Below are 14,348 nucleotides of genomic sequence, written 5' to 3' on the forward strand. Positions count from 1 at the left end.
ATTATCAGAGCAGTGGTGTAGTAGTGCGGGAGAAAAAGGCAAAACCAGTAAACCACTTAAGGCTTCGTCGGGAAGTTGATCTCAGAAAGGTAAATTCCTGCCTCCTTTTGTTCTTCGTGTCGTTGTTCTGCTCAAGATTCTTTATTCAGTTCATGTTGATGGATTCAGTTTTGGATTTGAATTTTGGAGATTGTTATTCGATTTGGAATTATATTCTCTTTATGTTATTTTTCATTGTATGCAATTGTAGGGTTTTGATAACAACAAAATTCGAAACGCTTTTGAAGGAACTTGTCTGTGTAAAATATGATGAGGACGAAGTAAATTAGTTTAGTTTTTTTTTTCACATTTGATTTTGGGTTTGGGTTTTGTAGAAAGTGGATTCTGGGTGAGATCGCGTGAAGGGGTAAAAAAAACACTATGACGACAGAGTCGCTCACGGGGTTTCACCATGAAAATAGATTAGGTTCTATTATGAATAGGTCCGAGATGATTCCGCTCAGTGGTTACAAGTCAACTATCTTGCCGGGGAATTCCAGTACCACCTCCCCTACTTTGATCCTTCCTGGCAACCCTTCTGGCTCTTCCCACGATTCGGTTGCAGAGTTCAAGCATGGCACAGGATTGGCTGTTGAATGGTCTGCTGACGAGCAGCGTATATTGGAAGACGGCCTGGAAAAGTAAGTTATAATTAATTCGTTCTGCTTCTTATTCAAAGCCTTTTTGGTGATGTATCCGGTTTCTCATTGTGTATGCATGTCTTATAATTTGCACTGCTAGTACAAGTAATATAGCTGAATTATTCATAGTTAAGTAATAGATTATCTAATTATGTTACTTGGATTGCTGTGTGTTTTTGCTCATGCTTTTTTTGATAGAACTGTTTTTAAGAAGGTACTTATTAGTTATATTGCTATGAATCGGGTGCAATTGTCAGATATGGGTATTTCAATGTTTTCAAAGCTTTCTACATATTTGTAGGGCCAAATCCTATACCCATTTCCAAATACTTGTTGGACCTGGGTGCTGGATATGGTATTCTTAATGAATATGAAGAGTCAGAGCTACATAGCTTATTAGGTAAATATTTTTCTCTCTAAATGAAGTGTTGATTTTTTTCATTTCAATATCCATTTATATAGATATAAAGAGGAACCAAATTTTATGAAGTATGTAAAGATTGCTGCTATCTTGCCTGATAAAGCCGTACGTGATGTTGCATTGAGGTGCTGGTGGATGCAAGTAAGCTACATGCTTCTTTTTAATGATGAATTTCTATTCATTTTTACTGATTTTTGATGTCTTGTATAAAATGGTCTATGCATCACTCTTTGTTCGTGTATGAAAACTTGGTGTTAAAAAATTATTAGGTCTGATATGCTAAATGTATCTGCTTAACCCAAATACCTTTATTTTTGATTTGATCGAATCCTAATTGGGACAAAGTGTTATTAAGCGAGAGTTTGTAATTAATATATTGATCTTTCTCCCTATTTAAACAATAACAAGAAGTTACTGGCTTTTGTTGCTTCATCCCATTTTTTAAAATGCTGTTAGCTGCCAATAGTTACATTGCAGTTTTGATTGGCTGGGTATAGATTATGTGATCAAGAAACAAGGGTTACCATTGACATTGCTTGGAGCAATTGAAACTAATGTAACATTGAATTTTTGGATCCATAGTTTAGCTCATCAAAAGGAGACTGAAACCTTGTACTCGTTAAAAGAGAGACCTTGGTCTTTTTTTTTTTAATTCCGATTTAAGTTTTGTAAGGACCAATCTCATTTGATAAAAGGAAAATAAATCAACTGAAATAAAAACATAATCAAGAAACCTAAGAAAATAAATAAACCACAGCCTAACCCTTAACTAGAGAATCAAAATTAACTAATGGCCTTTCCTAAAACAGATACGGTGCATAACATTACTCCCCTTCTGGAGAAAGAGCTTATTTTCAAGCTCGTGGCTGTGATAAACTCGAGAAAATATCCCATCCATTACTAATAGCCAGAAACAATAAGGACCATACACAAACATATTCTCATTCAGTAGCACCATTGAATAGAGATCCCTTCAAACCTCTCATCAGCATTCAATATTTTCAAAAACAGACCAGCAAGTGTAGACCCATAACCCATTAAACTTTTTCGATATGAAGTTAAAGGTTTTCTGGACGGGTATAAAGAAAATGATAAGTTGTCAGTTATGAGTTTGGGAAGGTTTGATGAATAAGACAAGGAAGTGAAGTTGGTTGTGATTGTTAGGATTTTTGTCAAGACATGTTTAGAAGGGATTGATGTATAGGACAAAGAAAATACATTGGTAGGGCCCGCCATGGGTTGGTTTTGTTTAGATAAAGGGTCTACCTCTTTTGTTGTTATTTTGTCAAACACCTAGTTTGCCTTCATATTCTTATTATCTTGATTTCTTCTCTTTGCACAAAATTCATCTCTCCATTAAGTGCACCATCAATCAAACATGCTGTCAATGCACTGAATAGCTTCCTCTGTCAACATCATTGCATTGAGAGTCTAAGCAAGGATCGTTGTGAATACCAAATGTTATGGTCTTGAGTCTTCATATTCATAGTTCAGCTCACCAAAGACAGGCTGTAACCTCAGAAGTTGATTTAAGAGAGAGACCAAGATCATTTTAGAATTTTTTTTAAAGATGGTGAGGTTTTATTAATAAATATGTCACACTAAATAAAGACCGGTGTTATTACATACGAGGAAATATTTTCTTAAAAGGAAAACAAATCAACTGAACTAGAAAACATAATCAAGAAACCTAAGGAAAGAAATAAAACCACAACATAAGCCTTAAATAGAGAATCAAAATTAACTTATGGCTTTCCTAAAATGGATGTGGCCTATAACACTCGATCAATCCTTTAATTTTCTTTCACACTTTTTATTTATTAGAAGATATATTTGTATATCTAAAATTTTCTGTAGGTTTATCTTTATTAAGGGGTAAAAGTATTTTTTGGAATTGGCAGAGAAAGCGAAGGAGATCTGAAGAACCTAATGCTGGAAAAAAGGTGAACAATAGGAAGGTATGCCGATGAAATTTTGAATTATCAATGGATATTATTGTCCGTATTCTGAATTCTGATTAGCATTACTTCCCTGGTTGTGACATGTTAACATGCTACTTGAGGGAAAATTATTGATGTTCAACAGCAAAAGGAATCTTTTTAAAATGTTATGCAAGACTAAACAGTTGTATGTTGGACAAGGGAGCATGAAATTGAAGGCTTGAATATATGATAGATCACGGAAACATGTTTTAACTTCCAAGCTCATTTTCGGTTCTGTGATAATGAGTCTAAATAGTTAAGGTTGCTTTGTTTGAACCACTCATTTATGCCAAGCATAAAAATCATTTATTAAGCTTATTATATACATATATTAATCTCTGTCTAAGCTTGTTCACTAACTGGGGAGCACATCTTTTTTTTCCCTTCACACCTGTGGTTGTGATGCTTACACACACACACACAAATTACAGCTTTTCCCAGTTGCATTTTTTCTTTCAAGTTAGGTTACAAACAGTACTGTGACAAAAAAGTTGACATTAATTAAATTCAATGTATCTCAATTTGCAAGTGAAATCCTGTTTTAATTTCCTGAATTGACTAATGTCCTTAGGATGTAATGTGATTGGGGAACTCGATTCTAAAGATCATACTTCTTCAGGATAAGCAGGTGCGATCATCTTTGCAGGTGAATATGCCTACAACTCTGCCACTAAACATGGCTGCATTTCCTTTTATGATGTACCATCCGGACCAGATCGAAAGAATGCCTTCTGAAGGTTTGTATTTTATATTACCACCGAAAAGTAGCAACTTCTTTCTTTCATCTGTAATTTCTTTGCACTAAGATCTTTATATCAGCATTTATCTATATTTCCTTTTCCTTTTTAGATATCTCAAGTTAATGTAAGATTAACTTCTGGGTTATCTTTCGAGTTGATGTTTAGCAGCTTGAATCAGTCAAAGCTGAAGAGAAGCTCAGTGAACATTAGCAAAATAATAGCAGCCTAAACATGTTGTGCATTTAAAAATAAAGCAAAAGAGTTGATTCACAATTGAAATTACATACACACTTCAGTTCAAATGTTGAGTATGCCAAAATTCGGTACAAAAAAGAGGAAAAGTAAATGCATTTGAATTTTAATGATTATCGGATAATTTGTAAGACTTGTTCTTTTAAGCTTGCATGATTCTCCTTTGATGGTAAAACATGCCATTTTTTTTTATTTGTAGGGTATTAAACTTCTTTGGAACCTTAATAATTAAACACAAATTTCTAGCCAGTAACATCAATTTGTTGTACACACACTTTATAATATAGAAATATCGGATAATTACAAAATGGATATTGAGAAGTTATCACAAGTCATGTTGTCGATGGATTTTAAGTATTGTATCGTTGAAGTATGGTTTTCCTGATTTGAGCTTTCTGACACCATGCCTGCTTGCGTTCTGTACTTTATAGCAGTTAATTCCCTTCTATCAAAAAAAAAATAGCAGTTAATTCCCTTGCGTATTTTCAGGAATAAGTGGTACAATTTTGCATCTTTTGAAACAAAATGCCCAAGTTTTTAGTCAAATCTCATCCAATCTTTCCTCGTACAAGGTGAGTGTATCATTCTCTAGTCCTTAATAAATTTTTATAGGCAATATGCTATGATATGGTAAAAATAGGTGTTAGATGAGATGAACTCCTTGTCTTCTTGTTTGTGCACATTTTTGTTGATCTGCAAGTTATTAGTTTTTGCTATAAAGTCCTCCAATAGGTTAAATAAGGTGATAATGATTCGATTAGTTGATGAATGTTGATGCCATTAGAGTGGGAGTTGGCAAAAGTTCTGTTCTGTCATCGTTGTCCAAAACTTTTAGCTTCATTTACAACCTGATTTAATAAGATGGCATATGAAATATCATTTCGATTTCAGCTATCCCTCAGTTCATCATTAGAATTATAGACCAAATCAACAACCAACCAATATGTCTAGTTGTGCTTTCCATTGCACCATGCTTATGCAATTTTACCCATTTGACAACAAATAAAAACGTTCTTCTGCCTCTACCATTGCACACTGCCCATCATTATTAAGTGGGCCCCCGGATTTTTTTATGGATAGGTCATGGTCACTCATGGCGTCAATCTATTATTGTTCTTTTGAATGTGTTTGTGAATCTTATTCGCGATTGCCTTGTATCATATATGATTCTTGTTGAAGGTCTTCTTGGGCTAGCCTATTAAGTAAAGCTTTTATGAACAGTTGCAGGATAACATTGATCTCTTCTGTTATGCAAGGAACAATATTACCACCATCCTAAACAAGTACGTGCATGTTCTTTCTAATTATTGATTGGTTATCAATGCCCTTGACAAGCATTTTTGGCTCCTTTCTTTAGTGTTGTCTATACTTTGGGGTAACTAATTTCTATGGTGGCTTGTTGCAGCATGAGAGCTATGCCCGGTTTAATGAGTCAGATGTCGCCACTGCCCATATCTGTTGATGAGGATTTAGTGAATAGCATCTTGCCTGATGCAAGTCAGGTAACGTACCTTGAGCTTTCTTTCATGAATCAGAATTCACTAATTCTATAATGGCAAATTAAAGATAAGTACGGTTATCAACGACCTAACACAGAAGCAAACCTGTTACTAACCTGATTTAATGAAAACATAACAACAGAGAACAATAATAAGATCTTATCCTCAACAATTAGAATTCGATTACTCATGAATGACCTGCAAATGAGCATATATTTATGATGCATCCATTGTGCACTTTTGTTACCGTTTTTTGTTTTTCTTCTGTATCCAGTTGATATTCGGCACAGCTTGCGGATCCATCCCAAGCAGGAGTCAAGGAGCCGATAGGGAATTAGGTAATTGTTAAGATTGAAGACGGATTATACCAGAGGCACGAATCTTCTACTGTATATGCATATGAATGTGGTGGGATCTTTTTCTTCCTGTGTTCGCAAAATTTTGTATATCACAATCGTTGCCACGACGGAAAATTTGTATAGATCCCATTTACCCAAAAATCTCTTTTTCGATAGTCGAATCACTGTTCCATTCTATTTGATCGTCAATCCAATCGCGGCTCACTTTTCTCTTCTTTTTCTTAAAACTGAATGCATCTTTTACTTGTATGATTTCGGAATCTTGTATTTCCTGTCAAGTTCATTCGAATTAATGAATGTTTCAGGGTACTACTATTGAAAACCGTAGAATCCGCTGCATACTAAAGTACAATAATTCAAACAATTTCCGGCATCTAAAGTTGCTCAACCTTTTACAACTGCAAAAAAGAAAAATTAAAGAAATGGGGAAACTTTTACAACACTACAATTATAAGAAAAGTGGAAGAATTATTAAAGTTTCAATGGGAAAGAATCGGAGAGCACTTTGAATTGAATGCCTGCAAAATTCTTATACCACAGGCTTTGTTATATGCTTAGATGTTCCTCTCTAGGCAAGCTCTGAACGGTGTCCGACCACCGTCCGGGTGAATGGTCGCTACTGTTTGACGAAGCTTGTGCCTCGGCTCTATGTCTTTGATCATCTTTAAAACTTCCCGCATTGGGGGACGGTTTCCGGGTGCATAAGCAATGCAAGCCATTGCGATGTTTAAAAGAGCTTGAAGCTTCCCCTCGGCTGTTTCGTTTCCTGAGGAAGGTTCGCCCCGGACTCGGTCTCTTCTTCACGAACCGATCTTACCCACTGAGGGATGTCTGATCCGTGCTCTTGAACAAGGTCTTGGAATGGAGTTTTGCCCGTTAGCAGCTCGAGGAGGAGAACACCGAAGCTGTAAACATCAGCTGGTTGAGTCGATGACTTTTGGATGTCCCGGCATTCGGGTGCCTTATAGAAAAACGTGGTGGCACCGGGCTCTTCCAGCGAATCTGGATCTCGGAGAAAAGTGAGACAGTAGTCCGTGAGGCATGATTCAAAGTCGGGGCCTAACAAAACATTGGAGGATTTCAAATTCCCATGAGTTAAGCCTGGATTTTGATGAATATAAAGCAACCCAGTGGCCAAATCCTCTGCAATTTTGAGACATGAAGTCCAATGAAGAGGCTTTCCACCACCAGAAGTTTTTGTTCCTGTAATGCAATCCAAAAAAGGGTTAAAAAAATCTATGAAACATGTAACTCTCATTGTTTTAAAATGATATTAAAAAAAGTATATATCAATTTATTTTTTTAATAATGTAACATAAATTAATTTTATTAATTTATCTTTTTGTTATTTTACAGCTATGCACCAACCAATGCACGGACTGTAACCTTTGTCTGTAGGCCAAAAGAGAACGAATGAGAAGAAAAAACATGGGGTGCTTTATTTCCAGGAAACACAACTGGCTACAAACCCTACAAGGACAAGTGTACCACTAAATACTAAAGACACTAATTGCAATGAAGGGTTTATGTAGCTCAGTCTCGAGTGTAAGTATCCCACCTCCTAACATCTACTGTTATTCCCGCCTCTGTTTCGAATTCGGACCGGTGACTTGACACTTTCTAAGGATGACAGCTAAGAGGAACTTTTTGTCCAACCTTTTGAGGATGTGGGTCAAGGGGATAAACCTAATCCACCATTTATTTTTTGATGGCTGAGATCTCTCTTCCAAAGGTCCCTTCTCTAATGATCATGTCCCAAAAGAACATGCAAATGCAAACTCTATTCATAGCAGCCAAAAACAAAGAAATTATTATACCTAAACTGTTTCAAACACAATACTCAAACTCCCACACTTGTTGTGCTTAGCCATTAAATGATGACAAACTCTATTTATTTTGGCTCATGTTTTTTTAATTGTTTGAATGTTAAATATTCGTATTTTATAAATATTTGAGCATACGTTTAAAACCACTACTCTCTAAACATATATAATAATTTTTAATAATAAACATGTTATATTAAACACGTATTAATATTTATATTCGAATATTTGTTTTCAACTTTTTATGCTGGAAAGGTCGTAAAGAAAAATCAAACCTAAACAAAAAGGCTTATTGCTTTAGAAGTGTCACTTTATCCCATTCCCCAAAAGCATTACCATTGTTTAAGGCTTACGAGTGTGTGGGTTGTGAATGATTTTGTCCTAAAAATTCATCAGAGGAGGAGCATTATTGAGTATTTTTCTAATAAAAAATATAGAGGAAAGATTACCAATGCTACTTTTAAACCTAAACCCGAATGAATCAATTAAATCAGCTTCGATCCATATGATAACAGATATCGTATTTATGTAAAAGAGGTTGTAATTTGAAGCAAACTAGGATAGAATGATGCTTAAAGTTCAAGTATCAGAATGCAAAACAGTCGCAATTCCGAACTAAATCAGTTTGGGGACGAGATTAAAGAAGAGGGAGGGAGGTTATGTTTGGACTAATAAAAATTTAGGTTCTTATAAATTCAATATTAGATAAATTAGGCTCTGTTCTCTAAAGTTTAGGGTTTAAATACTTAATAAATCCTTATATTTTTAAAGTTCAGTAATTTAATCTCTCAGTGTTCGATCCCGACTCGACCCCTAAATCAGTTAGTATAGTCAAACCATATTTTGACCAAAAATTATCAAATGAATCAAATAAACCAGAAAGAAAAGAAGTAGTTGAACCGAAAAAAGGAAGCAACACAAGAAAACCAGAAATGAGTATTGAGTGACCGACATACCATGAATGAGAGAGAAGAGGCTGCCATTAGGGAAATAATCATACACGAGCAACCGTTCTTCTTTGGCTTGGAAATAAGCTCTGAGTGGGACCAAATTGGGGTGTCTCAGCCGTCCGGTCAACTCCATGTGTCTCTTGAACTCCTCTGATCTCGGGTATCTAGCATCTTTCAACCTTTTGACGGTCACAATGAACCCGGATTCCATTACAGCTTTGTACGTACTCCCCATTGAGCCCCTCCCCAACGTCTCGGCCGATGCTTTCAACAAATCTTCTAAACTGAAACTCATTTGTTGATCACCTGCTCCTAGGAACACCAGACTCCCTAGTCCCTCACTTTCCCAAAAACCTCCCTGTTTCCCACTTTGATCACCACTTCCGCCGTGGCCGCCTGAGGCTTCCCCTTCCTCAGTCTCCTCCATTGTAACAACCCCTTTGCTTTTAGCATCCTTGACCTAATATTTCCTTGTTTTCTTCTAACAAAACGTATAAAAAAGAAACAAAGCAGACACAAGAGTACAACCCCACCAGCAACACTTGCTGCAACGATGATGATCAGCTTGGTTCTCTTGTTTAATTTGTGGTTTGAGCTTGGAATGACCAAAGCGGGGCTGGTGGCCGGTCCAGAACTGGTTCCCCTACATGGGTTTCCAACCTGTTCCCCACAAAGACCGACATTGCCTGAGAACGAAGATATGTTGAACCGAACCAGTGCCGGTGTCACCGGGATTTGACCATTGAGATGATTATTTGACACATTGAAGAACTTGAGGCTTGTCTGGTTCAATGGTGGGATTGAACCGTTGAAGTTATTGTCTTGTAAGTAAAGAGTGTATAACGTTTGAGATTCAACAAAGAAACTGGGATTTCACCCGTTATGTGATTCTCAGCCAAAACTATGATCTTCAACCGATGTAAACCGGAAAGTGAATCGGGGAACTTGCCGGTGAAGTTGTTGTTGTTGAGGTAAAGTGATTTGAGGTTGACTAAGCCAGAAAGGTCAGGTATTTGGCCTGAAATCGAGTTGCCTTTGAAACTCAACACTCTAATTTGATCCAACAGGTTCAAGCTGGATCCGTTTAATGAACCGGTCAAGTTTAGGTACTCTAAAACAAGTTTTGTCACTCTCCCATCCATGCATTCTTTAACCCCTTGCCATGAACAAACACTGCTGCCTTGCCATTGAAGGGTGTTGAAAGGATCAATGAATGATTTTAGAGCTAAAAGTGCCTCTGCATCCCCCGATTTCACAACAGGAACAAGAGAAAGGTTGAAGATGAAGATGATGAAAAGAAGGCAGTACCTTGAAACAAGATGTTCCATTTGTTTCCAGCCTCCGATCTTCAAAAATTAAAAATACCAAATTTCAGCCATTGGGTTTCCATGCATGAGAAAGTTTTTGTTGACTGAAACAAAGAGACAAACAGTTGAAGGAGGGGGGGGGTGAAAGCCGAAAGGCTTCTTTTTTACTCGCACAACGCTGAGGGCCCTTTTCTCGAACTTGTAAACTTGAAAGCACTCACGGACAAACCAAGTGTGGTCTTTCACGTGAGCTCATCTCAGAACTTGCAGGGGCGGGGGGGGGGGGGACAATAACAATATTCCTGAAACTGTGATAATTAAAAATTAAGGTCAAAGCAAAACCCAACCTTTTTTTTCTTTTAGCTTCTTCTTGGGCTGCTCAAACGTCGTCATGGTGTGCAATACTGCTCCCCATTTCTTTCGAATAATACAACGAATCAAAAGCAGCAACAGATCCAAACTTGAGAATCAAAACAGTTAAAAACACTACACTCTCTGCGTGAAAACCAAAAGGCAAAAGCTGAGGCTTTAGAAAAAGAGAAAACACCGAGTAGAGCTCAGGCAAGTTGAATGATACAGAATTAGATCTATCTCACAGGAGATGGGTGAAGGAATTGAAAGCAGAGGGTGAGTAGTAAATTTTTCTGTTCTTTCAAGAGATTTCGGTGGGATTGTTAACTGGTCTATTATTCTGGATTAAGCCAGTTTTGTTGGAAATGCTTTTGATAATGATTTTCTATTCAAATTTAATTAAAAAAATGGTCAAATGTTGATTTTGATCCCTCTAATATACTCATATTTTTGGTTAATGTAATATCATGCAAGCAATAATAGTGGCAAGGAGCATATTGGAAGTTAAACCATATAGCAACCGAGAAATTTTGGTTAGGTAGTGACCATATAATATTTCCATTTAGGTGTTCAAGTGCTCCTATGCCCTATCCTTAGTTGCATGATTTTTATCCAGTCCCAAGTAGGATGGTCCAATTATTAAAATCCAACTCAGTTAAATTGTATAGTCAGCTTTTAGAAAAATGAATTCAAATAGAACTTTAAGAAATAGATAATCAAAATCAAAATGGAATTGAATTGAATTTAAGATTAAAATATACTTAAAATTGGACAGTTAAAGATAATTATTATAAATATATTAATTATCTGCCTATCTTAATAAATAAAAATTATTTATATTGAGTCGATTGGATGAAAATATTTCATTTTAAAGTGAAAATCGATATGGCCCTCATCCCACCTGATGCTACTAATAAGGAATGATAGTGCCATAAAATTATATCAAGTTCCTAATCAACATTTTAGCCGAAGCTATTAAACCTAACTAATAATTGTCATAAAAATATAAGATTAAATTATATCAAACTAAAATATAAACTGTATTATAAATTTTATTCTAGCAGGAGGACCAAATTAATTATTTGACCTGAAAAGTGAGAAATTGTCATATTTGTAGTTTATAGGTCTTTAAATAAATTGTCTTTGTAAGTTATGGTCTTTAAATAAATTGGGATCACCTGGAAAGGGGCCTTAGATGAAAACGTGTAATAAATGAAAGGGTAAATTACGTGTTTAGTGTATAAACCATCAGTTTTTGGTATGTTTTAGTACTTAAACTTTCAATTTTTTCAAAATCATACCTAAAGTTTAATTTTTCTGTTTCATTTTAATACACCAATTCAAAATTTAACGTTCAATTTTGAAAAAGATTAAAAGTTTAAGTAATAAAATCGACTAAAAATGATAGTTTAGGTACTAAATACGTTAAATTTTTTAACGACAGGTACAAAAATAAAATAAAATAAAAACTAAATATTAGGTATGATTTTGAAAGAAAAAAACTGAAAATTTAGATACTAAAACATATCAAAATTAATATTTTAGGTACTAAATACGTAATTTACCCTAAATAAAAATGGGAGACACGTGGCGAAAAGGGTGGTTGAAGTAGTTGAGTTCACGTTAAGGCGAACGGGAGACTAGATCATGTATGGTCTGGTCTGAGCTAGCTGTCACGTTGAGTCCAAGCCAAGATTGGAGAAATAGGTACAATTTTTTATTTGAAAAAAATTAGTTTTGGGAGGACGGTCATTTTACGAAAGCTCGAGAATCCCGATTACGTTGCCGGAAATCTAGGCGTAGGGTCGGAGAATCCCCCTCGCCTTCACCATCGACTCGTCCCAAGTTTGGTTTATATTACGCTGATTTGCTCTTTTTTCTAATAATTTCTACTTAGGCGAGGGAAGAGAATTTTATTTCTTATAGGTATTGAACTTGCAACCTAATATAACTACATGTACCCAAGGGGAGGGCAAAAAAGAATTTAGTCGAGCTGTGATGTAATTTTCCTTAACTTTAAAGAGCAAATCAATGTATGAATGACCCCTTTTTTGAATTTTAAAATTTCAATCTCAGCTCGACTAAATTAAAATATAACTTATGAAAAAAATTGAAGGGGCATACAATAAATTTTCCAAAATTTTTCTATGCTTTGCCACTGAGTACAAGGATTACAAGGACCAATAGCAAAATTTGACCATTTATGCTTTCATGAATATTAAACCGACTAAGCAAAATAGAGTTAGGTTCAACGAGGCTTAGAGTGGTAGGTTTTTGTTCTTTCAAGTCAAAATCTCCACAAAGTTGGCTTTTTTATGTATTGTTGTTCAAAGTAAATAAATCTTAACTGAAACCTCAATCCATTTCTTTTGACGGTGAAAATGAATTTACGCATGCTTCAGTTTCATCTATGTGTATGTATTTACTCCTCAAGATCTTTACATGCATACATGCAGGCTCTTGCAAAATGGAATCAATTTATCATCAGAATTTCTACAGATTAAAAGTTGCACAATTCACGTACCTATTTCGCTTTGTCTGCTCTCTTTGCAGGGTACAGAAGCCATGTATAAAATCGTTACTACGATTGGTTCTGGCGTTCTGTTTTCGGTATGTATGGCTGTCGGCCTGTGTAGATCAGTGTATGGGATGATACTGGGTGATACCTCGTCTAAGTGGCAGCTTCCACAAAATGAAACGGACCAAAGTTGAAGGTAATATCTCCACCAACTGCCCAAGAAAAACAATTAAAAATACATAAAAAAAAAGTAGCCGAGAATGGTTGAATACCAGCTTGGTCATCAACATTAAGAAACAACATTAAAATACTTCCCATAGAAAAACTTGAACATGCTCAACCTAGAGTTCTAAGGAACAGAAAAAATGGTAAAAGGGTTTTGCCTTCACTGATGCACATTTAAGATTTTGCCGCTTTCGTATATATGTTCGACAGAGATACCTAGAGTTAGCCTCTAGCTTACTCACCAAAATGACTATATAAGCATAAGCAATTAAAAGTAAGAGGAGATGATGGCCAAAAATTAAGATGGCAAGAAGACAATGCCATCCACTATACTCGTTCATAACATTATCAAACCTAAAGTTCCGAGGCTGGTTTGCAAATTATTATAATCTAAGAGAATAAATCGAAGGAGAAGAATAGAGTAAAAGAGGTAATGCAAGACAAATCTGATTATTGAATCAGGAGACGACAATAGTTAAAATAAAAGTCGGTCAAGGGTGGTCTAACTGGCCAATTTGCAACTAAAATCTACAAAAAGTGCCATTTGCATCCTAGACACTGTTCTAGTGAAGGAAGTGTGGTCTTAACTTATCTAAGAAGTCTTTTCCTGATTTAGCTCTCAACCGATCAACTTAAGATTCATAGGCCAGCTTCAGGGTAGCTTGTTGGCGTATTCCAGCAGAAGAAACTGTGTAAAGTAATAAGAAAAAGGAAGCTACTGCAAAAACATAAAACACAGCGTGCACAGGTCATAGTCTCGTTGAATATAGCTTGACACATAAACTAACTATGAGAAATTCCGACCTGGTTTAAAGGTAATGTGAAACAAATATTTAAGAAACGACGTTATAGGTCAGAACCACTAATTACTAAAGAAACAAAGCAATCCTAAACAGACTAATTTCAATCATCCCAGATTTACCTTTCTCCTTGATGTTGAAATGTGCCTTTTGTCTTTAATTAATTCCACCAAACCCCAATATTTATCTCACAAATACGAAATGATAGAAAATTTACTTCACCTTGATAGTCTAAGCCCCCCCATTTATGGAAAAGAAAGTTGGCCTGAGTCCATCAGTTGATTCGGCACTTGCCTGTTTCAGGATAGGCAGAGTTAAGATAACGTTAATTCTTTGGAAAAAAATTGAAGATCATGGCGCCAAGGCAAACTAAAAATACGTAAAGATTGTAACTAGAAATAGCGATTCATGACAACAACATAAAGAGAATCTTCATATATT

At 35.7% G+C, this 14,348-nt stretch overlaps 1 protein-coding gene and 1 pseudogene across 2 annotated transcripts; one reads left to right on the forward strand and one right to left on the reverse strand.

Moving 5' to 3' along the window:
- Window positions 1–30: 30 nt before the first annotated feature.
- Window positions 31–5,977, forward strand: LOC120183287. Of its 2 annotated transcripts, none has more exons than XM_039188013.1 (9): window positions 31–89; window positions 251–680; window positions 1,143–1,242; window positions 3,003–3,059; window positions 3,703–3,820; window positions 4,565–4,647; window positions 5,297–5,358; window positions 5,481–5,577; window positions 5,849–5,977. In XM_039188013.1, the coding sequence occupies exons 2-9, from the start codon at window positions 421–423 to the stop codon at window positions 5,921–5,923; spliced, it is 852 nt and encodes a 283-aa protein (XP_039043944.1). In that variant the 5' UTR covers window positions 31–89; window positions 251–420; the 3' UTR covers window positions 5,924–5,977. The 2 variants fall into 2 exon arrangements, with proteins under 2 accessions (XP_039043944.1, XP_039043945.1); XM_039188014.1 differs by having other exon boundaries at window positions 32–89; window positions 3,730–3,820; window positions 5,849–5,975.
- A 381-nt stretch (window positions 5,978–6,358) lies between these two features.
- On the reverse strand, window positions 6,359–10,121 carry LOC120183286 (annotated as a pseudogene).
- Between the last annotated feature and the right edge of the window lie 4,227 nt (window positions 10,122–14,348).

The sequence above is a fragment of the Hibiscus syriacus genome, unplaced genomic scaffold (genome assembly GCF_006381635.1).
Source record: "Hibiscus syriacus cultivar Baekdansim isolate YM2019G1 unplaced genomic scaffold, ASM638163v2 tig00112742_pilon, whole genome shotgun sequence".
Classification (NCBI taxonomy): domain Eukaryota; kingdom Viridiplantae; phylum Streptophyta; class Magnoliopsida; order Malvales; family Malvaceae; genus Hibiscus; species Hibiscus syriacus.